We start from the raw sequence: 24,362 nt of genomic DNA, 5'->3' as shown, positions 1-24,362 counted from the left end.
ACGCAACACAAAGTGTCGTGAATTTATACACAATTTTGTGAAATAGAGGAAAACATAGATTTTCCCTCATTTTTATATCATAAATAATTATTTTAACGATTATTTGAATGATAATAAAACACACGTTTCGTTTAGGAAAATCTATATTACAATAAAAAAAAAGTTGACCACCCCTGTGATATGTTTGCTTTGACAGCGTTTGACAGCAAGTCTCATTCGTGTGGTGTAAACGACACTTAAGCTCGGTTTGTTTACACATTCCGCAGTAATCGGTTCGCAGCCTATCAGCACACACACACAAAAAAGCAAAAACAGTGCCATCATAGAAGTGTGTTAAAAAACGTTTTATTTTCATGTAATCTAATGTAACATTCATTCCCCCAGTGCCAAAATACTCAAACAACCAAGTGCCAAGTGTTTTACGTGCGTGCCCGCGACAGTTCTGCATGGGCTCCCGTGCCCTTTGTGTCGTGTGCCCGTTGCTTTCCACTTGTTGCTTTGTGCGATGAGAAAGTTTCAACGGTTTCTCGCTTCCGTGGCAGCTTTGGCCGTGCTGTATGGCGTGTATCGATACTCCTTCCGCAAGGACAGTGAAGGGAACTATCTGTTTCTGCTGCCCGGGGAGGGTGGAAGGTCAGTGAGCGACAGCGAACAGCAATCGTCAGCGGTGAGCAGTGAGCGGGAGTGGTCGTCCGTGGATCCTTCCCGGTTGGCCAACTTGACCGGATTCGAGTATGTAATAGCGAACGATATCTGCAAGGAGAACGGCAGCTTTTCGGAACTACTGGGTAAGAAGAGTGCGTCCTGGGTATGTGTGTTGTTGTCGTGGTCACTGTTTTCCCTCTTTCCCCTTCTAGGAGTGATTCTGGTAACCTCGTACGTCGGTCACGATGAGATCCGCGCTGCCCATCGACAAGCCATATCGCAGCAGAAGCTGCTCTCGATGGGGCTGTTGCGTATATTTTCCCTCGCCTCGATTCCACCAACCGAACGCTTCATCACGCAGGCCGCCATCGAAGCCGAACAGCGCCTGCACGGCGATCTGATTCAGGGCAACTTCGTCGAGGCGTATCGTAATCTCACCTACAAGCACCTGATGAGCTTGCAGTGGGCAACGCAACACTGCCGCGGTGCCAAGTATCTGCTCAAGATGGACGACGATATCGTGTACGATCCGTTCTATATCCAGAACTATCTGTCCGATCTGCACCAGAGCGAGGAGGCGCGAACCCACCACCACCTGCTGGCCGGGTACGTGTTTCGCAGCAAAAAGGTCATCCGTTTGCAGGCGAACAAGTGGTACGTGTCGCGGGACGAGTTCCCGGGCGACATTTACCCCCCGTACCTGTCCGGGTGGCTTTACATCACGAACCAGCGGACGGCCCGGGCACTGGCGGCGGAATCGCAGAAGGCGGGCAGCTTCTTCTGGATCGACGACACCTTCATCACGGGCATACTGGCACAGCGGCTGCAGATACAACCGACCGCCCTGAACCGCTGGTACAGCTCCAACTCCGAGTTTCTGGACTGCTGCATCCGGGACATGAAGCGCTACTCGTACCAGTGCGACTACTACGTCGGCCCGAACGGTGGCAATGGGAAGCTGATCATGGAGTTCATCCAGGAGCTGGAACGGTGCTACGACAATGCGTGCTACCAGCGGCCCCCGGGCAAATCGCTCACCGCGACGTGCGTTGCCGAGTACAAGCAGCAGATCCAGCCCGACCACGGTACGGCCATGATCAGTCAGATGAAGCTGAGAAAGTAGTATGGTAATGGTAAGCTAAGGGTACGGGAATAGTTACCAAACCGATATAAATAACCCCCTCCATCCACTAGCATGTGCCAACGAACGAAACAACGAACTACCTTTCCTCCCTTACCATACTATCATTGCCATTTTAGTGGGGGGAAAAAGACACATTTTTTACACACATCCGTCCTTAATCATGTGCACGATCACACAAACGATACTGCCATTAATTTTTAATCCCTCTTACACTAAGATAGAGACAGAGAGAGGGAGAGATGTATTAGTATTAGTAGTGCAAGACTTACAAGTAGATTTAGTTAGCAAAAGCGTATTATTTTACATCATCGAGAACCATTCCCTCACAAAACTTACGAGACCGATCTTTAGAACCGATCTGTGATACCAATTGCTGCACAAAACACACAAACACTACCGGACCGGAATCTCAGCCCCAAAAAAACGCGGTGCAATATATAGGTAATTCCTCCGATGTGTTTATTGCGTGGTTTCAAGTATTATTTTGATCACTAAATAAATCGCTTGCATAGTAGCAATGTGAACAACGGCAAGGAGTTTCATATTTGGTAGTGGCAAAAGATAGGATAAAAGTGGAAAAATATAACGCATGATGGTGTTTGTGTGTGCGTATGCGCGTTAAAGGAGATTCGCTTCCGCCTCAGCGCCGCCGCTGCTCTTCGCACGCAAACGCTCCTGCTCGTCCCGCTCCAGCAACTGTTTGTACGGCAAATGTTCGTCCTTAATGATGGTGAAGGAATCGATGACCGCCCCCTCCTTGTCGACGGAAATTTGCTCAAAGTACAGATGCGATCCATTGATCGCCTTCATGCGCGTGTAGCCATAGTCGCGGCTGTGAATCGCACTCCAGGTCGGTATTTTGTTGATGAACGGTTCTCGCCCCTCCTTGCACCCAGCCGAACCGGTGACGAGGTGTACGGGGGCACGGGGATTACGGTACGGTTCCTCGTACGAACCGTTGTAGACCTGCGGAGGGGAGGAAGATGTTTCAGTAAGTGTGGTTTCAGCACCATGTCAACGATCGATCGAATCACGGGACTGTCCGCACTGGCACGATAGAACGATAAGGCACAAATTGCACAGACAGCACATGGCCTTTACCTTGTAGTCGTAGATCGGAAACAGCCGCTCGTACGAATGCTCGTGGGCCCAAATTTCCACATCGACACCGTGCTCGTAGAACAGATCCTCCAGCCCGAACCAGTGCATGAACGGGAGGCCCACGCGCACGAGCGTTTCGCTGTGGGTGCAATCGTTATCGTTATCGTTGCTGCAGTACATCGGTCGGTGACCGTAGGTGACGATCCAGGGGCGCAGTTTGCGATTCTCCGGCCGGTTCGCTTCCTCCAGGTCGCGGCGCAACCACTCGTACTGCTTCACCAGCGGCTTCAGCCCGTAGTTCATGAAGTAGTACACCTCGGTGGAGAAGCCGATGAAATGCACCGGTCCCAGGTTGAAGCTGTACATGATGTTTTCCGTCCCACCGGGCATGCTGAACCGTGCGCGATAGTTGGAGAAATTGCTGCGAAAAGGAGAGAACGGGATTGTGAACCGGTGGTGATGCTCGAGCAACAATGGACAACCCAGCCAGTGACTCACTATTTCTCCTCGTGATTGCCCGCACACACCATGTACGGGGTGTAGGCGGCGATCGATTGGATCTGGTTCATAAACTGATCCCCCACGAGCGCATCGTCCGTGTTCATGTCGTACGCGAAGTCTCCCACGTGCAGAATCGCGTCGTACATGTGGCGCTGGGTGTCCTCCTGCAGCCGTGCCATCGACTGTGCATTCTCGTTGCCCATATCGCCGAAGATGGCCAACGACGGCGACCAGTCCGTGCCTTCCGGGGTGGTGTGGAAGTAAAACTCCGCCGACCAGCCCCACTGACTGCCGCAGTGGTACTCGTAGCGTGAGGACGGCTGCAGGTCACGCAGCACCACCCGGTGAATGTATTGCGTGCGCTTGGCAGGGCCACCGTCGACGAACTTCGTTTCCGTACCGGTAGCGCTCAGGATCAGCCCTCCGATGCCGTACTCGACGATGGATTCGTTCGTCGCCGTCATGGTGCTCCAGGTGACGACAATTTCGAGCGGTGATTCGCCGAAGGACAGGTGCACCTGCTCCGGTTGGTAGTAAAACACTTGCCCATTGCAGGCGGTGATGAGCAGGAGCAAGAGTAGGTGTCCTGCCAGAGGCCTTATACCTCCCAGCAGCCCCATTTTACGTAATACTGCGTAAATGGCAGTGACAAATGGCAGTGCGTCTAGCCAAGTGCGTTAACTTCCGTGGCGTAGTTTGCACTTGAACGGAGGTAGAGAGAAAGCTTCACTCTTTCGAAGAGGAAAGTTCTAAATGCTAATAAACAAATGCGATACCACCAGCAATCACTAGCCTTGGGAGATAAGGTAGCGATTGGCCTGTTTTGTGCAAACGACGATTGCAGCTGTTCTTTGTTTTGCGTTGTTTTCGTCACCAGCGGTGGCGTCAAAACATTTGTTGACCTGATTTCGGTGCGCATGACATGATGGGGTCTTGTCAAATTCAAATTTGACAGTTAGGCTCCCGGGAACCGTTAAAAGGCAGTTACTGAATCGTTTCTTTACGCACTCGGTTTTCGAAATTCTTGAGATATTTTGAATGTTTTTGCTTTCTTTTACTTTTAATCGACATGAATGAAAAGTCGCATTGTATTTTTTGTTTGCATGATAAGTATATTTGAATATATGTGTGAATTGAGTAAGCAAAGCCCCCCCTCCATTCTTAGAACGAGGGAGTTAATAATTTTACTAGCCGTTGGATAATTGTATGTAATTCCACTTTTTTCTCTCTCTTTCTAAATACGTGCATGTCAACATGCGTAAATGTGTTAAATGAAGATAAATAGCATGATTCCCAATAACCTTTTTTATGCACCGTTTAGTTGTTGTGTGTTGATATCGGTGTGTGATAGACATGTGTGTGAAAAGCGCAGCACGTGTGTTTGCTTGCTGCCCTCCCGTTCCGTTTAGTTCAAAGCAGTTGAAGCCAGCACGGCGACACCGCGTTCGTAGAAGCTGTGCGGATCCTGGCCCGGCGCTACCGTCATGTCGACCGTAAACAGCAGCTCCACGCGCGTCGAGTTTAGGTAGACCGGCAGCGTGAGCTTCGTGGCACGGGCCGACTCCGAATCGATGCGCGTCCACTTGAGCAGCGTCAGCGGCAGCTCCGTCATGATGGCGGACGTCAGCAGCAGCTGGTTGTTCTTGCACTGAGCGCCCTGCAGCTTCAGACCCGACACGCCGAAGCTGCTGTCCTTCAGGTTGTCGTAGCTGTCGGAGCCACTTTCCGTGATCGTTACGGTGAGCGTTAGCTCTTCCAGCGACCAGCTGTTCGCCTGCGCGACGCACTGTCGCGTGGCGGTAATGTACGCTTCCGGATTGAACAGGCCGCCCAGCCAGACGGGGAAGCTCTGCAGCTCCTTGGCACCGGCCTGCGATACCAGCGTCGACACCTTCTGCAGCTGCTGGACGCGCTGGCTAAAGTCCGTGATCCACTGGATGACGGTGCAGCCCGCCGGGACGGTGTAGCGGCGCCATCCGGCCGGCAGTATGCCGCGCACCAGCTCGCTCAACATCGTCCGGTGGTAGTTGGTTTGCTTCTTCTCGCCCTGGCAGATAAACACCACGTCCTGCAGGTCGCTCACGACCGTCTGCAGCAGCTTGGCGCCACTCGAGACCTCCCGCTCGAAGTACCGGTACAGCGGGTCCTTGATGTTTTCGACCGTGCGCTTCAGCGTGGCCAGACTCTTGGGCAGCAGCTCCAGCCAGGTCAGTGCGCTGTTGTGCAGCGTCTTCATCCACGACGGGCGGCCATCCTCCTGGCGCGTCTGCATCGTATCCAGGCTCTCGTCGTTGCTGTACGCCAGCTCGTCGTCGTCCTCGAGCTGCTGCATCTTGAGCAGCTTGCTGATCAGATCCGTGCCGCGCGTGGTTAGCAGCACCTTCTCCGCGTTGTTCGGCAGCCCGAGCCAGGATGGCGTCTGCCGGTCAGCCAGCGCTTCGATCCACTTCAGGAAGTGATCGCGCCTCGTACCGTCCGGCATGGTAATGTGACGCTGTCCGTTCGGTCCACCGGCCACACCATCCACGTTCGCGACGAGTGCAAACTCTGCCTCGAAGCTGTGCGCCGTAAAAAGCTTCGACAGGAACGAAGCCAACAGCCGCTGGTCGAAATCGTTGTCGATCTTGCCACCGTAAATGCTCTGCGAAAGCAGCGTCACCAGCGCATCCCACGGGACCTTCTCGGGCGGCAGATTCGTTCGGCCCATGGCGGTCGCGTCGATCCACGTGTCGAGCGTGTCGCAGGCGACGCGCAGATCCGACTCGTTGAACTCGTACTTCTTCGCCCATCCGAGCGGCACGTACCGGAGCCGCTCCTGCACGATCGCGTGGAACCAGGACAGCAGGAAGTACAGCCGGGCGCGCTCGCTCGGCTGCTTCATCATCCGGGCGGCCGGCACGGTCGAGAACGTGCGCAGCAGATTAGCCCGAATGCCTGGCGGTGGTTCGTACACGAAGATGCGACCGGCACGCAGCAGATTCACCGGCACCTTCGGGTTGATCTCCATCGTGAGGTACAGCCGGAAGCCGGAGTGGGGCTGCAGCGAGTGAAGCTTCTTCTCCAGCTGCACCAGCCACTGGGGGGCCAGGTGCACGTTCTTCAGCAGCACCCAGCGGCCCGACTTGCACGCCATGTTGATGGCCCGTTCCGCCTGGTTGAAGCCTTCCGCCGAGCCGATCGCAATGCTCGAGATCTGCTTGTTCAGCTCCGCCGCGAGATCGTCGACGCGCGACGACGCATCGTACCCGGTGACCGAGCAGAGCAGGGCCGGCGTGTTGCTGGTCAGCTCCTTCTCGACGCAGGCCGCAAAGTCGAGCTCCTTCTCGGCCTGCGGCATAAAGTCTTCGCCCAGCACAGTCGACACGAACAGGTGCGCCGCGGCAATGACACGATCCGGCCGGAACGCCTGTATCAGCAGCAGCTGATGCATGGCGGCCGAAATCGCCGACAGCGCCTTCGATTCATCCCACAGCACGGGAACGTTCTGTTCGGGCGAGCCCTGCTGCAGCCAGGCGGTCAGCTCCGGCATGGATTTGATCTTGTCGAGCAGCTTGCGGAAGATGGGCAGACGCGTCGCCAGCCGGGTGACGGACTCGAGCTGCTCGGCACTGACGCCATCGACGTGGCTGGCCGACGCCACCAAGCCCTCCTTGTTGCGCAGGAAGAAGTTGAACTCCTGGTCGAGGTTCGGTTCCGCCGTGCCCTTCAGATGGATGCGGCACAGCAGGATGGCGAACGTGAGCCGGTCCGCGTGCAGCATGCCGCGCGCCACCCGATCGTAGCACACGCGGTACAGGTCCGACGTGATGATGAGCAGCCGGGCCGTGTGGTCCGATTTGCCCTCGAGCTTCGGGTTGTTGTGCAGCACCGTGCTGAAGATGTCGAGGAACATCTTCAGCGAGTACTGGTAGAGGAAGTGCACCTGGTTCAGGCTGTCCATTGTGAAGTAGATGTTCGAGCAGGCCTGCGACAGGGACAGGTACTGCTGCGACACCGTCTCGATCTCGCCGATCACCTTATCCGTCTCCTCCACCTTCTGCCCGATGTCGGCCGCCTCCTTCTTGAGCGTTTCCAGCGTGGTGATGACGGAATCGTCGTCCAGAATCTTACCCTTCGCGTCGTTCAGCGCCTGCAGCAGGCTCTTCTCCAGCTGGCGCAGCCGCAGATGGAACTCGCCCTGCAGCTTCAGCAGATCCGACCGCTTCTCGTCGATGTCGGGCCGCTCGGCCTTCAGCACCTGGTTGAGGCACTGCGACTGGAGCGAGCTGCGCGTGACGGTAAAGTTCACGAACGTCACACGCGAACAGATGTCGGGCGGGAACTCGACGGTCGGGTCGCGCGTCGACAGGAAGATCACGAACGACGGCGACAGATCGATGTCCTGGTCGCCGAGCGTAATCAGCACGCGGCCACCGGTACGGCGCAGCTCGCGATTCAGCACCGGGTTCAGTATCGGGTCGTAGTTCTCCACGTCCTGCACCAGCAGCGGATTGCCGAAGCGCAGCGCCGACTCGAGATTCTTCCGGAACGAATCGTCCAGGAAGCTGGTCTTGGTGATCTTCTTGTCCTTGAACTCGTTCATGATGAACTCCGTCGCCTGCCCGGACGGGTCGATGATCAGCGGGTAGCGGTTGAAGCGCTTCAGCATGATCGCATTCTCCGTGCACAGATCGTCCGTCGGCAGTGCGTTCGCCTGCCAGCGCAGCCGTTCGTCCGGGTTGGACAGATACTCGGTGCGGGCAATGTCCGCCCGGAACTGTATGTTGGCCGCCTGCAGATGCTGGCACCAGGTCGAGAACAGGTTGCTGCGATAGTGCTGGTCGAAGTAACCGCCGTACGCAATGAAGGCGGCCGACAGCAGCACGTCGCCCACGATGGTGGACATCTGCGAGCGGAACGTTTCGCTCGTCGCCTCCCAGCGCTCCCGCTCGATCACCAAGCTCTTGAGCAGCGCGATCGACCGGTCCACCTTCGCCTGCACGTTCTCGAGATCGGTCTTGATCGCCTGCGCCTGCGAGATCAGCTGCGCGTACTCCTCCTTGTACGCGGCGATGCTCTGCTCGAGCTGCGCGATCAGCTCCTTCACCTCCCTGCCGTGCTTGATGTTCGTGTCCGCCTGGCGCTCCAGCGAGCTCAGCTCTTCGCGCAGCGGCTCCACGCGCTTGAGCATGTCCGCGTACTCGACCTGCGCGATCGCCCACTTTACCATGGGACCGCACGCCATCGAGGCACGGTTCACCTTCTCGAAGTTGTAGTCCGGATTGCTCAGGTACTTCGATTTCATCTTTTCACGCACCTCATCGCTGTGCTCGCCGGGAAGTCGGAGAAGAGGAAAGGAAAAAATCATATTAGCGTACTGTTTCGGACAGGGGTCGGAAAGCGCAACGGAAAGCGTGGTACAAGCAATTGTATGGCATGCAAGGTGAGGCAGGTAGGCAAACTATGAGAAGCATTGTGTTACGTGCGCTTGTTATGATCGCAGTCCAGAAAGGAAACCAATAAATTGAGGCACACACGAACAATTTAGAACCGAATGCGACCATTTTAATTCTTAATTTTAATGTTAATGCGTAATATTCTTATATATGTGTGTAAAAAGCAGCTTTCTTAGTAAGTGTCATGCAGGCTCTTTACAGGCAGTAAGTAAGCATCTCTTGAAAAGATCAACTCACTTAAAGTAGTTGCTGTTGGAAACAGAATAAAAAAAACACACACACAGTATCTCTTAATAAATCGAACGGACATCGGTAGCAGTCGTAATGTGCCGCGGATTGTAACGGGGGGGTTTTTTTAATGTAAATTATTAAACAAAATAAAAACAATACAAAAAAGGTAATTGATCTTGAAAGTAGTTGCTTTTTACAGTCACACACGCCAAGTGGAAAGGAACACACGCACGCAGATGTGTCGGATAAAGAATGGTCCACACTAATTCCATTTTCTACGTCTTCTACATCTACTAGAAATAAGATAGTGCACTGCTATATACTGATAGGGGGACAGAGGAGTTCACCCTAGTAGTGAGAAAGGTTACTACTATTGCTACTTCCAAGGATGGGTGGCGTTCAGTGCTCACTAGACACTTTCACACTAACTCCAATGTGAATAAGCTCACACAATTTTAAAGGGAAAACATGATTTAGAAAAAAAACACTCCAATCGAACAAAGGAAACAAACAAAATAAATACAAAAGAAGAAAGGATGATTTTTCAGAAACAATCAAACCACAAATGTGAAAAAAAAACAACCAAAAGGAAGGATAAGAAACAAAGAAAAAAACACGGGAGCAAATATAACAGAAAGGGAATGTGAAGAAGAAAACAGAGAGGGAGAGTGATTCAGAGATCATGCTTACGTTATGTCTTCGGTACTGAAATTGGACACAATCAAGTTGATAAAGTTTTCCCGCATTATAACGGCACGAATGGATTTCCAGTCCGATGCGTTCTCGCCTAGCAGCAGACAGATCGATTCGAGCGCCAACTTTACCACGGCCGGTGGGTTCGCCATCGAACGTACCTCGACGAGATGCTGCTTCTTGATCGACTTTACCGCTGCACGGTGGGGTAAGTGGGTGGGTGGGTGTATGTTTTGGACGTTTTTTTTTTTGTTGTTTTCATTAACGGTTCCGCGTTTGGAAAGAGATTAGTGTTTTTGGATTACGAAACGTTCATGTTGTGAGATGGTGTTAACAGAACAGAGAGATTATTGTATCACACAGTTTGCGTATCAAGAGTTGGTGAAGGAAAGTAATCGGAGTTTGGAAATTATCATTTGAAGGTCACGCAAGAGTTCGTTAATCGTTTAAGATTAGAAGATGAAGAAAGAGAAAAAGAGGGAGAGAGAGAAGTAAAAAGATAAAAGAAGACATTTAATTATTAGAAAAATTGGTTCAGATCATTAAACATACGTTAAACATATATGTTGTTCTTGTTTTTTTTTCCATTGCCATAACATAACGGGTAAGTATGTAGCTCTGCTTTGAGCCAGGAGCAAATCATCACACCCATTACGGCGATTGTTATATTACGGAACATACACACATACACACACACAGCCGTCGTTCTGTTGTTGTACCCACACACCCTGTTTTGAAATCGCTTAGGAAATCGTTGAAGCCAGCGTACATTATGTTCGATTATAGTAGCATATAGTGCAAACGGTAAGTAAAGTAACAGCCAAAGCCATGTTTGCAGCACGAATACAGCGCTGCAGACAGTTGACCACGTGTGGGGAAAAAAGCTGGTGAAGAACAAGCTGTTAAAAATGAGTCACAAACACGGATACATAGTTTGGCGGTGCAACGGAACCCTTGACAAAACACTTCATCATGCTGGTGTGCTGCCTAAAACAATAATAACTCAAATTTCGATTTGGCTATTTAGATTTAGCCTCTTCCTTTTGTTTCGTTTGTCAAGTTTTTCCGTGTGCACCACCTTTGCAATTTAGTCACGAGAAGCCGCCGGAACGGTTACGGATGAGTGTTTGCCATTATCAATAGAGAGTATTGCGGATGAAGGCTATAATGCGCTTGCGCTTGTCCGATCGAACGAACGACGTGGCCCCTTTTCCTCCTCCCAAAAGAAGCAGGACGAAGAAAACGGGGCGCCCGAGCGTCGTGTTGAGCTATCGAGGGAGGGGCGTCCAACCCCAAATCATGATAATTACGTAATGTGCGATGTGTCCAGCTTGACGATCGACGCGATGAAGCTATCCTTCACCATGATCGCGCGTATCGCTTTCCAATCGCCGCCCCGATCGTCCTCCCCGAGCAGCAGACACACTGACTCAAGCGCCATCTTGACCGGAAGGGGCGGATTCGCCATCGTGCGCACCTCGGCCAGCTGCTTCTTCTTAATGTTGCCCACGGCTGAGAGGTGTTGGTCGGATTTTTTTTTGGCAAAATTCGATCGACACAACAACAAAACACGAAAATTAAACAGTTTGAGATTATTACAATAAAAAAAAGTGTGTTGGTGGTGGGTACACACATGTGCCGTCTTAACATTCGACACGCGACCTGAAAACTGTAAAACAAGGAAAAATCCCCCCTATCCCCGCACCCGCAGCACAGTACTTACCGGCTTGTGCGTCGATAACGGCCGGTTCCACCTGGGCCAGGTCGGCCATTACGTCCTTGCGCTTTTCCTCGATCTTTACCGTCTGTTCGGCCAGCTGCTGCTGAATCTCCTGCGACTGTACCTTCTTTATTTCCGCCTCCTGCTGATCCTTGAACATTTGCTTCAGCTTGGCGTTGGCCGCCTCATTCTTGGCCTGCAGTTCCTGCGATTTCACTGCGAGTGATTTTTGCATTTCCTCAACCTAAAATCCATTAAAGTGACAATCGATTAGCTTTAATGTGTCCTTTTTGTGCCGTCTATCTCTTCCTTTCTTACCTGCTCGACCGTTTCGGCGATCTTGTTCAAGCCGACGTTCAGATGCAGCTGCTGCTCCTCGAGATCGCTGCGCTTCTCCGAGTACAGCTTCACAAAGTGATGGATAAAGTCCAGATAGTGGCGGGGTGTGATGGCCATCGTGCGGCTGCCACGCTTAGCCAGCCGTGCGTTCGCCTTGTGCAGCGTTTGATGCACGTACACGCAGCTATTAATGACCGCGTCCCGATGGGAGGGCGTATTCGACACCAGCGGACACACGGCCGGGAAAAAGTCCGGCGCCGACCAGGTCGGCTTCTCCAGGTCCACCCGGATGGTGAACTCCTTGCCCACCTGGAACAGGGCCGAATCGGACCAATCGCCGAACCAGTTCAGCACGCAGCGATTGAACAGGGCGGGCGAGGTGGCGGCCCGATCCTTCAGCCCGTCGGTCGACGGGTTCATCGTGAACACGACGTGCAGATTGCGCATGACCTGCTGCGTGAACCACTTGTACAGCTCGTCGCTCGAGTCCAGCATCAGGCCCTCGCGCTGCGCACCCTCCTTGCACTGCGTCATGAGCGTTGTGTACTCGTCGCCCTCGAACAGCCCCGGTACCTCACCGTTCGCCAGCAGCGTGTTCATGCGCTCCAGGAATCCGGAATCGAGCACGTTGGACTCGTCCAGAATGAAGGCAATCTTTTCATCCTTGCAGCCGGACCGGCGCAGCACGCACCGCAGATCCTCGTCGAAGTCCTCGCTCGTGTACTTGTTGTGCACCTTGATCTGGAAGATGGACAGCCCATTCATCCAGGCGACGAAGCGGGACAGCGTCGTCTTGCCCGCGCCCGACACACCGATCAGCAGCAGATGGCCCTGCGGCTGGCGGAAGATTCGATCGATGCGCAGCACGTGCTCGAGCACCTCGTCGAACAGGACGAGCGGAACGTCCAGCTCCTCCTCGTAGAACACCTTCAGCCGCGCCTTCACGTAATCGCGCAGCTCGTCCCTGTTGACCGGCATGTAGTCCTTCGACAGCCAGTTGCTGTACAGGATCGGGCGGGCGAGCGCCTTGTCGCGATCGACGCTCGGGAAGTGTTTCGTCGCCACCAGGTCGATGTTCTCGTTCGTCCAGCGGCGTTCCGATTCTTCCACCAACCGGTCCTGGAACAGGCGCAGGGCTTCGTGCGCCCACAGCCGCACCAGGCCCTCGACCGGCAGGTTGTCCAGCGGGCGAATCGCCTCACAGATGCCGCGCACCCAGCGGGTCATCTCACGCGGCGAGTACACGTAGTGCGGCTGCATGTCCTGCGTGAACCGATCCTGCGACGCGAGATAGAACTCGACCATCGCATTCGTGAGCGGTTCGGCGTAGCCGCGCAGATTCGGCATCAAGCGCAACATCGCACGGCTGAACGTGCCGTAAATCTGCTTCAGTGACGTCTCTCCCGGGTAGTCCACGTAGATGATCGGTACGTGGCGCAGGAAGCGATGGCTCAGCGGCTTACGACCCGGATCGGTCGGCGGGTTACAGGCTCCCACGAACTGAATGCGCTCCAGCGACACCCACGACTGATCCGCGGCACGGTAGAAGCCCTTATGCTCGACCAGCTGGCGCAGGAACGAAATGACCCGCTGCGTACCGTACGAGTCCATGTCGGGCAGATTGATTTCGTCGCAGAACAGCACCAACCACTTGCCGAGCTGTACCGGGGCGAGCACCACCCCGTTCGGTGTCTTGCGGTACTCGCAGTAATGGTCGAACGTTTTCAGCAGCAGCTCCGGCGTGGTGGCGGACGAGAAGTTCAACCCGACCACCTCCATGTCGGGCAGGGCGCGAAGGGCCGAGAACAGGGTCATCGTCTTGCCCGAACCGGGTGGACCGCACAGCACGAGCGGCTTGTGCTCGGCCAGCCAGGTGTACAGCAGCGACTCGTGCCGCACCGTATCGAGCGTCGGTACGACCACATCCGGTGCCGCCACCTTGTGCGTTTCGATCTCGATGACGGGCACCTTGTTCGACCACGGCACCCAGTCGCCCTGGATGTTCACCTCGTAGTCGATGATCGGATTGGCGCCCTGCGCCGGCAGCGTTACCGTGGTGATGCTGCGCAGGAAGTCGCCCAGATCCGAGCGCACCTTCAGCTTGGAATCGCCCGCGAACGACCACAGCATCGAGTAGATCAGCAGCTTCGGGATGTACTGTTCCAGCTGCTCCGGCGGCACCGGGAAGTCCGGGTGCTGCTGGTTGAACGTGAGCACGTTCCGTGCGCCCTGATTCAGCATCGAGAACAGCGAGCTAAGCGCCCGCAGCCGCGTAAAGTCCATGATGTGCTCCTGGCCCATCGCATACTCGAGACAGCGCACCACGAGCCCGTCCGAGCTGAAGTACGGCTGCAGCAGGGCCGCAATTTCGCGCTGCGTTTGCAGCGCGGGCGTCACCTCGTCCTCCTTCTCGGTGCTGCCCTTCGGCTGCCCGCTGAAGCTTTCCTCCTCGCCGTCCTCCAGCGGAATGTGGCGCAGGCGCGACATGTAGTTTTCGAAAATCATCTCCGTGGACAGGACGTCCTCCGAGAACCACACCATGCCGCAGCGGGACACGGTGGCCAGCGTGGCGTACTTCAGATCCTGCACCTCGAACATGATGCGCACGTTCGGTGGCAGCGACAGCCGCTCGCCGTTCGGTAGCGTCAGCAGCTTGTTGTCGTCCAGCACGGAGTTAAGATTCTCCACCCACTCCGGATCGACGTCGCCGTCAAAGATGATCCACTGGCGTTTGTTAATTTCGCCGCGCACATTGTCGATGATCTTGCGCAGTATGTGCGTAAACAGACCGTCCGTCCATTCGCGCGTGTTCGGATCCAGCACACCGTACAGGGCCTCCTTCGAGATGGCTTTCGGGTCGATGACGTGCGCCACACCCTCCGTACCTTCGAAGCGCTCCAGCGCCTTCAGCAGCACCTTCCAGGCGGACGACTTGCCCGACCCGGACGGGCCGACCATCATCAGACCGTGGTTGAGGTTCGAAATTTGATACAGTTGCAGAACCTGCAAAACGGTGGTAAGCGAGGGTAGAAACGATTAGCGGTGATCGAGCGAGTGCGTATATCGCGCCAAGCACATTTACAAGGAGAAAATGCAAAACTCAAGCCACACACACACATACACACGCACTCACACACGGGCACACAAAATAGAGACACTCGGTTACTGTTCTTCATTTTTACACGGTGGCGGGTGACCCAGCCAACCAGCCATTAACCCGGCATTAAGAGCTAAATGTCCCTAAAAATGGCGTTAGATCAAAATGGATTATCTTTTCGAATTTTGACAGTACCAATATCCACTGTGTAAAAATGATGATTGGAATTTTAAAAATCAAAAGGAAACTCTTAATACAAAAAGAAAACTTAAACGCGTACACGGAAACAGGAAGCAAATTAGGGGGGGAAAGAGGGAGCATAAACCGCAAACAACTCATAACCACAAGCGGGTGTATACTTATGGGCTTCTTAACGATTAATTGCACTCACTTTGTCAACCCACGTTTCGCCGAATCCCTTGTGTTTTACATTTTTTTGCAGACGGATTTCGGTACGGTGGATAGTTTTGATATTTTTTTTTTGTGTTTGCGCATTTTGTAAATAAAGCGTTGGATTAGGTGAGAAAGAAAAGGGCAAGAACAGGTTAGTTAATCGCCGTACAGGGGGTTTCTTTTGTGGGAAAGGCCCGCAAATATTAGTTTGGATAACTGAAGTATATGGATGAACATGATGGATGTTCGAATGAGTCCCTGTATAGAGTTAATGTTACATTCGTTTTTTCAGTCTAATAGCTAATTGCCGCAACGGTTAACTGAATATTCCCTGAATTCAAAATCTTTTCAGCATTGCTGCAATTCTGGTCGTATTGAAAGATTGGTTAGTAGAATCATAATGCAGAGCAAGTGTTATCGATCTATCTACAGGTTTAGTTCCCCCAGGTTTGCTATCGAAGAATTTAGTTATTGATTCTGGTTTATCATAAGAACTGTTTACAGCAAATGCCAGTGTGTAACGTGATCGCTATGCTATCGTCCCTTATCTTACCTTCTCCATCCAGGCGCCGCCCTGCTCATCCCCTTCGCCGCACACGAGATACTCCTCCGAGCACACCTTGCGAATTTCGTCCTTCAGCCCCTTCATCTCCGCCCGCGTGTAGCCCACGTTCGGGAACACGTCGCTCAGCAGCGAGAACAGCAGCGGTATGTCCTCCGCCACCAGCTTCGGTACCATCGTTTCGCACACCGACTGGATCAGAATCTCCTGCTCGGGCAGATTTTCCGCGATCGACGCCTCGTCGATGTTTTCCTCGCCCTGCTGCTTCTTCGTGTCCTTGATCTTCATGATCCGGTCGCGCTTGACGTTGCCGGCCGACACCAGCACCGACTTGAGCGCACGCAGCCCAAAGTCGTAGTGCGACTGGTTGGACAGCTGCTCGTCGCACAGCTTGAAGAACGGCACGATCTTGCACGCCAGCTTCTCAGCCGTGCGGAAGCCCTGGCTGAACAGCATCACCTCCGCGATCAGCTGGCGGTCGGGCGTGGTCATGGCGAGCGAGCGGAACAGCTTCTTCAGATTGTCCGGCAGGTTGGAGCGCCCGGCGTAGCCCGGATTCATCGTGATGAAGATGGCCATATCGGTCGACACCCGCACCTGCTTGCCGACCAGCTCGACCGTGATGCTTTGCGCGTCCCGGTTGGCGTCCTGTTGCGATTTCAGCGCCTCCTGGATCGTCTGGATCTGCTGCGACACGGCCGACAGCATGCGCTCCTCGAGCCGGTTGAACTCGTCGAAGCAGCCCCAGGCGCCGACCTGGCACAGGCCGACGAAGATGCGGCCCATCGCCTGAAAGTCGAACGTTTCGTCGCAGTTGAAGACGAGCACGAAGCGGCCCAGCTGATTACCGAGCGCCTTCACCGATTCCGTCTTGCCGGTACCGGCCGGCCCGAACGGTGATCCGCCGAGCCGCGCCTCCAGGGCCTGCGTCATCGTCAGGTAGCAGCGATCGGTGAGCGGCGTCTGAACCAGCCGATCCTGCACGCCCAGATACTCGAAGCCGTAGTAGAAGCGCGCGTTCGCCATGTGGATCGTCAGCTGCTGCAGCACCTCCGTCTGGCGCGGGTCGAAGTAGAAGCGCATCTCGCACAGCCAGTGGAACGATTTCGGATTGTTCACACCGTGGGCGATCAGGCGCCGGGTGACCGTGCGCTTGTGCACGAACTCGTTGATGAGATGTTCGAGCTTTTTGCGGCGCAGCGGCGGCTGCTCCTGCAGCACCGAGTCGGCCAGCACGTTCAGCGTCGTCTCGACCGTGGTGAGCACGCGGTGCAGGGGGGTTTTGTCCTTGCCGTTGCCCCCGGTGCCACCGTTGCCTTCGGACGTTTGCTGCAGCGCGTTTTCGACGTCCTCCGACCAGAGGATCTGTGCGGCCAGGACAACGATCTGCGCCTGGTACTTGTCGCACCATTCCATGTACTTTTGCGTATCGATCACGTCCTTGAACTGCTTGATGTCCTGCACCGCCTGCGCAAGGTAGGAAGCGAGCGTGAAGCGCATCTCCTTCTCCACCAGCGACAGCCACTCGTTGATCTTCGGATGTTCGATCGTCGAGACGGGTTTGATGAACCGCACTTCTTCGCCCTCGCGCGACGCTATACCCAGAATCACCGTGTTGTCCTCGTTCAGCAGGATCGAGGCCACGCCGGCAAACATCTTCTTGAAGTGCTTCTGCAGCCGGGCCACATTCTTGCTGTTACCGATAATCTCCAGCAGATCCTCGTCGCCGACGAAGTAGAACCGCGGGAAGGAGGTACGCTCCCGCTCGAGGTACTCTCCCAGCGCTTTCTGGATCTTGCCCAGCAGGTCGGCCAGCCGCTCGAGCGACCGCTGCACCGCCGGAATGTTCAGCACGTCCATCACCTTCGGCGATTTGGCCACCTTCTTCATCAGGCCCAGAAACTCCGAGCTGATGCTCTGGAAGCGGGACGTTTCCACCGGCAGCAGCGTCTTGATGTCGGCACTGCCCGAGAAGATACCCTCCAGATAGACCCAGCGGCGCTGCACATCGATCCACACGTCGAACAGCGAGTTAATGCGGTTCAGCTTCTCCTCCCAGGTGAGGGCTTCCTCCTCGAACACCTTGTAGTACGGCGACAGCTTCATCGCGGCGACCGAGTTGATGTGCTCCTTCACCTTGTTGAACAGATCGTCCCAGCCGCGGATGATGCGGCACTTGTTCTGGTAGTTGATCAGGTCCAGCTCGTAGTTTTGCCAGCTCTCGCGCACCTGCTTCAGGAACTCCTCCAGCGCCATCTCGCCCTGCGCCACCAGTATGATGTCCTTCACGATCGACTCGTTCTTCAGCAGGTTCACGTCCCACACCTGGCCGAGCGTCAGGTCGGACAGCACCCAGCTGACGCGCAGCTGCTTGGTCAGCTGCTTCCAGTGGCGCTCCTTCAGCGCGTCCGACTTCAGCTCCACGATCATCATGTTCACCTTAATGTAGCTCTGGAGCAGCTTCTTCACGTACTCGTAGCTTTCGTACATGCGCAGCCGGGCCGGCAGCTCCTTCAGCTGGTTCATCATCGCTTCCAGCGACTGGCGCAGCTTGCGCGGCTGCACCGACAGCCACGGCTTTTCGCGCGTCTCGTCGATCTGGGCCCACACCTTCGACAGCTCGCTCCAGACGCCGCGCAGATCCTGCAGTTCCTCCAGCACCACCGACATGCGCTCGGTGCTGTTGTTCGGGATGGCCGATTCCTGCAGCTCGAGCGCTTCCTTCGCCTTCGCCACGTTGTCGCGCTCCTCCTTCAGGCGCGAGAACTTGGTTTCGAAGATGTGCAGCTGCTGCAGGGCATCGTCCGGCCGGGTGCGCCCACCGGTCGGTTTGTTCTTCTCCCAGTCGTTCAGGAAGTCGACCGTGCGCGTCTCGACCGCCTTATCCTCGGCCACGATCTTGGCCTGCAGGCTGGCGACCTGCGTCTGGATGGCGGAATCCTTGCGCTTCATGATCTCGTTGAACGCGGACCACTCGCCCTCGATGTTGTCCACGTGCAGCCAGTTGTTCGGGAACTGGAAGCGCTGCCGCTCGAGGATGCGCTGCGCCTCGCGGTACACCTCGACCTGCTTATCCCACACGAGCATCTCCTTCTTGAGCGACTGCACGTACGTGATGAAGCACACCGCGTCCGACGTGCTGGCGGCCTCGATGCTCTGCTGCTCCAGATCGCTGCGGCTCTTCGACACCTTCGAGTGGAACGTGCTCATCTCGTTGCCGAGCAGCTGGCCGAACTTGCTCAGCGCCTCCTTGTGCCAGGAGTCGTACTTGAGCGTTACCTTCGCCTGCACCTTCGCGTAGTCGATCACGATCGGACCGTACGCGCGCCTAGTATCGGACGTGTCGAACGTGGTGCGCGATTTCTTAATATCGTTCAAACACTTGATCCACAGGTTGATGTCCTCGCCGAGCCGGCCGTACAGCATGTCCGCCTGCAGATCCCACAGGCTCTGGTAGCGCAACCACTCGTCGACGTAGCTGCGCACGTCGCCGATCTGGTTCTCGATCGCAGCGTACGCACCCTCCAGCGGGTCCGGCTTGTTCGGCAGCTTCGTCAGCAGATTGCGGTACGTCTGCGAGACCGGCTTGTCCAGCCCGACCTGGTAGCGCGAGCTTTGCAGGCGCGTCTGCGACGTCACGATCGCTTCCCAGGCGAACAGCTGCTGCATGATCTGGAAGCGAGCCTCCTCGATCGAGGGGTACAGATACATCTGCTGGTTGGTGATGCGGATCTCGTGAATCGCGCGCTGAATCTGCGGATCCCCGCCCGGGCGAATCGTGGGCTGCGTCGGAGCGTCCGTGTCCATGGACAGGTCGACCTCCTTCTTGTTGCCCGTAAGCGCATCGGTCCACGCCTGGATGCCGGCCTGCAGCCGTGCGGCCAGCTTCTTCTCCACCTCCTCATCCAGCCGGGCGACCCACACGTGCAGATTGGAGTACTGCTTCAGCGACAGATCGTCGACGGCGTGCTGAATCTTGGACAGTATGTCCGCAAACGTGGCCGCACTGTACGGGCACGTTTCGAGCGAGCGTACGTCCACATCCAGCTGCTCCTCCACCACGAGCAGATCCTCCACCTTCTCCTGGAACGATACCACGTTCTCGGACAGGCGCTGCACGTACGGATCCAGCTTGTAGCTCTCCCACACGAGCGCAATGCCTTCGGAGATGAGCGACAGGACCTCCTTGCGCAGTCCAGCCACCAGCGGAATGATGCTGGCCCGGTCTTCGATCTACGTCGGTGGGTGTGGGGAAACACGAGAGAGAGAGAGATAAATGTTAGCAAATGAACACGCACAGCGGGAAGTGGGGTTTGTTCGAACAATAGAATTATTTTAATGTTGAGCACAATTCGATTTGTAGCAGTTTCGTGCAACAGTAGATAATAGCATTAATATATGAAGCAACATGATTAGAAAGAGAAATAAAACATCCAGAAATTACTTTTGTAAAGCATCAATGTTGTACAATTTTGCCACTTTGCGCCAATTGTTTCATGTAAATGAAAAATAAACTTCAAATTTTGTGGAATAAAAGCTCCAAAACGATAGAAAATTCATAACAAAAGGAAGAAAAGGCTAAATACGATATAAGCAAAGTAGATAAGCATATCATTCCGTAATGGCAAAAGGAAGCAATAACTAAAGCAACGACAACCATTCAAGTACGATCGATACAAAGTCGAGCATTCGAGCAAAGGAACAAGAAAAGTGCTGCAACCTGAGCAGTACCAGCAACACAGAACAACAAATAGGGTATTACGAAAAACAGGGAAATCAAAACAAAACAAGAGCAAAATGTAAGCCTCTCAACAAAAGAACAAGATAGGCAAATAGGCTAGGAAAACTGGTTTTAGCGGTTCGCTACCTTAAATACTGAATTTTGTGCTAATGTCCTATTGTTTAGCTGCATGGAAGAACAAATTAAGGATACGAGATTCTTACTGTGATTGACAATGGTAAAACTCTAATGAGATTGTATGGGTGTTGGATCGTGTGTGTGTGTTTTGTTTGTTTAATTTTACGATTACGGTGAAGTAGTGAGATAAAAGCACAATTTCGTCACATATTGAAGAGAATTTCTTGTTATTAGCCAAACAGGAGTGTAGAATGGGATGAGCAGAGCGCCATATTGTTTCGAAAGTGGCGATCATATGGGTGGTATGGGTTTTTCTTTTCATTTCACTTTGCAAAATGTGTGTGTTCAGTCCAAAGGGAGATGGATAGGCGAAGGTTTGAAGAGACTTGTAAAGAACAAATGATAAAGTTTGGTTGTCGGACACGCGGCGTACAGTGCGCACTTACCTTCTCCAGCGTGCGCTCGTACGTACGGATGCTTTCGATCAGCGAAATCGCGAACGGGTACAGCTGATTGGCCTGGTGCGCCTTGTTCACGATGGCCAGCGGCACCCGGAAGCCCAAGCTCTTCAGATTGCGCACCTCCTTGTACAGGGTGATGATTTCCGGCAGGAAGTTCACCCGCAGACGCAACGTATTGCCACGGCCCGTTCTCGAGCGCGTTGCTTCGATCGAAAAGATCCGCCCTGTGATGCCGGTGTTGCGCTCCTGCACCTTCCGAGCCCAGTCCTGGAACACCTCGGCCGTGGACAGCTTCGCCCGGAAGCTATCCCCGTCCGCCTTCAGCTTCTGGCCATCGATGTGCGATTCCCAGCCACGACCGAGCACATCCTCGACGCGCTTCAGATACATCGTGAGCTGGTTGTCGATCTGCCGCGCCCAAATGATTGAACCGGCAACGGGCGGCAAATCGCGCACCACCGACAGGCGACAGCTTTTGCTTTGCGGGTATTGCACCTGGAACGAGAGAGAGAGAAAAAAGAACACCAGCGTTATGGGAAACTTCCAGTTAGAGCAAACCCCTTCCCACCCTACCTTAAACTTCTCGTGCAACGCCTCAATGTCGTCCTTCACGCGCTGTATCAGCTGCGTCTGGTACTCGCGAATCGCCCCACGGATGTGCGGCCGCACGAACAGTGCATTGAAGCGCGAGAAGATGCGGAACATCTCGTTCGCGTTCTTCGCCGTACCGAGCTGATCGCGCAGATGGGCCGTAATGCGTGCCTCTACGCGGTCGATGCGCTCCTCGTAGCGCTTGATCGCCGCATCCCACGCCTCCGAGCCCTCCTTCGAGATGTCCAGGCACTCGATCTCCTTCACGTTCTCGTACGCCAGATTCACCTCCTCGATCGCGTTCGCGTCGGCCGTATCGAGACTGTACGGCTGCTTGCCCTCGCCACCGACACCGGTGTCGCCGGCCGCGGACAGAGCGGACGACGGTTGACGGGTCGGGCGCAGCACACGCACAATCACCGTGCGCAGCTGCTCGTGCTGCCGGCGGAACTTGCGCATATGTTCCATGCGCTGCTGCAGGATCTTGTGCGCGGGCGAGATGCGCCACACCATCTTGATGTGCTCGTCGCGCTTGCGCTTGACGATTTCGCGCAGCGTACCGAGCAGCTTGTCGTACTCGTCGTCCCAGCAGCTGAACACCTCGAAGCACTGGTTCATCACCCGCTCGAACTCGTCGAACGGGATGTGCATCAGGCGGCGCGTGCCGAGCACCTTCAGCAGCTGCTGGCTGAGATCGCGCGAGATCGCCTCGATCAGGCGCAGGCAGCGCTGGATCGGGTACTTGGTGTTGCGGATCTTGCGCAGATGGTTGAAGATCGAATGGACCGCCTGCCGGATCTTGTCGAGCTCGGTCGCCGACAGCAGATCGTTGATCGGGAAGTCCTTCATCAGCGGGTTGTAGTCCGCGACCATCGCGAGCGTCTGCTTCAGCCCCGTGTCCGTATCGAACGAGACGGTCGCGTGGAAGCGCTTGCCGTGCTTGAGGATGTTCAGCGTCAGCGCCACTTCCGGCGATTCGCGCTTCTCCTGGATGCGGTGCAGCGCACGCTCCAAATTCAGCCAGAAGGAAATCTCCTGCAGCGCCGTGCCGGAGGACGGATCGCGGTCCAGCTTCGTCACCTTCTGGATCTCCTTAATCCACCGGTTCACACCGTTCTGGAGCGTGTTCAGGAAGGTCGAATCCTGCACCTTGTCGCCAAAGTCGGTAATCTTCGCCTTGCGCTGCTCGTCCGCACACTTCTTCACGACCTGCGCCACCGTGCTGTTGATGTTGAGCGTCACCTCCGGGATGTCGATGTTCTGCTGCAGATGCAGCAGTCCCATCTCCAGCTCGGCCAGCTTCTTCTCGACCGACGGTGCCATCTTGTCGCCGTCGCGGTCCGCCCGCCCCGATTCCTTCACGTAGCTCTTGAAGAACGGCGCAAGCGTTTTGCTGATGAACGCGTGCAGCGTCTCGTACGGCGAGCCCTCGGAAAAGTTGATCAGCCGCACCTGCGAGTGGATCGACTTGTCCGCCTCAATCATCGCGCCACGCTTGATGCACACCAGCGAAGCCATACGCTGGTTGGTGAAGTGCACATCGTTGCCGAAGTAGTACGTAATGGAGTCCTTCTCTTCCTCACCCTCGGTCGGTGGTTCATTCTCATCATCTATTGGGGGGAGAGGGTAAAGAAAAAAGACAAATCAATTCAACATACAGCCCCAAATGCAACGCCATCCATCGCCTATGCCGATGAGTCATGATTGCCCATAAACTTTCATCTTTATCGGCTGACTCGCTCTCTCCCACGAACACGCCCAACCTGCGCGAAGAAGCAAACGCCTACTGATGACGTGATACGTCAGCATCCCCCCTACGCTCTCCCTACCTTTGAAGCAGTTCCGCTGGATGTACAGGGCCTGCGTTTGCGGATCCGAGATGAACTTTCGAATGCAGTCCTGATTAACACTGTCCTCGAGGGCAGCGTTCAGCGGACCGAACGATTTCATATCGTCCTCCGGCAGCAGCACCGTAATCGCCTTGCGGAGATAGTTGGAAAAGTTGTCGAAATCGATAATGGCTACCGCCTCCGGCTCCACCGATGGTGGCTGCTCGCTGCCCATGCTGGGCATCGTTGCCTCGAGCGAGTCACCCATCGTGGCGACTGTTAGCGTAGCCGGATGAACTCTTCTTTTGAACGTCACACAAACACAAAAATTAAACTTTGAGTACTTTTCTCTTCCCACAAAATTGATACTTATTGGAACGCGCAGACACTTCTGCACGTCGCAAAACTGGGACCAAAGTGAAAAGAAAGATGGCGGCCTTGGGTTGCGGCTTGGCTGACAGTTCGCAGCCAGGCTTTTATGTTTATATGACCTTGGAGAGGCGTCGGAAGAAAAGTGGCATGCATTTTTTCAAATTTAGATCCCTTTTTCGTGGTGATGAAACTAAGTAAAGCTGAAATTTAGTTAAAATTAAAATCATCATTAAAAAAATGTGCAAATACTTGGATAATTTTCGATTTGTCAGATAATCAGTAGCTGCGTAACGTTTGAATTGAAATATGAAACCTTGAAACTGGCGTTCTAAACTTACACTTTGACAATTGCACAATTCCTGGAAAAATGAAAAAAGAACACAAAAATGT

At 54.4% G+C, this 24,362-nt stretch overlaps 3 protein-coding genes across 9 annotated transcripts; 1 reads left to right on the top strand and 2 right to left on the bottom strand.

Annotated features, from left to right (window-relative positions):
* The first annotated feature begins 56 nt into the window (after window positions 1-56).
* On the top strand, window positions 57-2,313 carry LOC1281101 (beta-1,3-galactosyltransferase 5). Its single transcript, XM_321038.5, has 2 exons — window positions 57-788; window positions 858-2,313. The coding sequence occupies exons 1-2, from the start codon at window positions 506-508 to the stop codon at window positions 1,766-1,768; spliced, it is 1,194 nt and encodes a 397-aa protein (XP_321038.4). The 5' UTR covers window positions 57-505; the 3' UTR covers window positions 1,769-2,313.
* Window positions 2,224-4,305, bottom strand: LOC1281102 (acid phosphatase type 7). The gene is made up of 3 exons (XM_321039.6): window positions 3,389-4,305; window positions 2,891-3,311; window positions 2,224-2,755 (listed from the first exon to the last, which is right to left on the bottom strand). Exons 1-3 carry the CDS (start codon window positions 4,009-4,011, stop codon window positions 2,408-2,410), a joined length of 1,392 nt encoding a protein of 463 aa, XP_321039.6. The 5' UTR covers window positions 4,012-4,305; the 3' UTR covers window positions 2,224-2,407.
* Window positions 4,306-4,477: 172 nt separating this feature from the next.
* Window positions 4,478-24,047, bottom strand: LOC1281103 (dynein heavy chain, cytoplasmic). 7 transcript variants are annotated; one of them, XM_061648003.1, is made up of 10 exons: window positions 23,601-24,047; window positions 21,754-23,381; window positions 21,166-21,675; window positions 20,729-20,767; window positions 15,853-20,094; window positions 15,298-15,324; window positions 11,789-14,812; window positions 11,474-11,714; window positions 11,061-11,262; window positions 4,478-8,694 (listed from the first exon to the last, which is right to left on the bottom strand). In XM_061648003.1, exons 1-10 carry the CDS (start codon window positions 23,866-23,868, stop codon window positions 4,797-4,799), a joined length of 14,079 nt encoding a protein of 4,692 aa, XP_061503987.1. In that variant the 5' UTR covers window positions 23,869-24,047; the 3' UTR covers window positions 4,478-4,796. The 7 variants fall into 7 exon arrangements, with proteins under 7 accessions (XP_061503987.1, XP_061503988.1, XP_061503989.1 ...); XM_061648004.1 differs by lacking the exon at window positions 11,061-11,262 and adding an exon at window positions 9,748-9,946 and having other exon boundaries at window positions 23,601-24,031; XM_061648005.1 differs by lacking the exon at window positions 15,298-15,324 and having other exon boundaries at window positions 23,601-24,031.
* Between the last annotated feature and the right edge of the window lie 315 nt (window positions 24,048-24,362).

This window comes from Anopheles gambiae, chromosome 2 (assembly GCF_943734735.2).
Source record: "Anopheles gambiae chromosome 2, idAnoGambNW_F1_1, whole genome shotgun sequence".
Taxonomy (NCBI): domain Eukaryota; kingdom Metazoa; phylum Arthropoda; class Insecta; order Diptera; family Culicidae; genus Anopheles; species Anopheles gambiae.
This window is presented reverse-complemented; position numbering and strand designations above follow the sequence as displayed.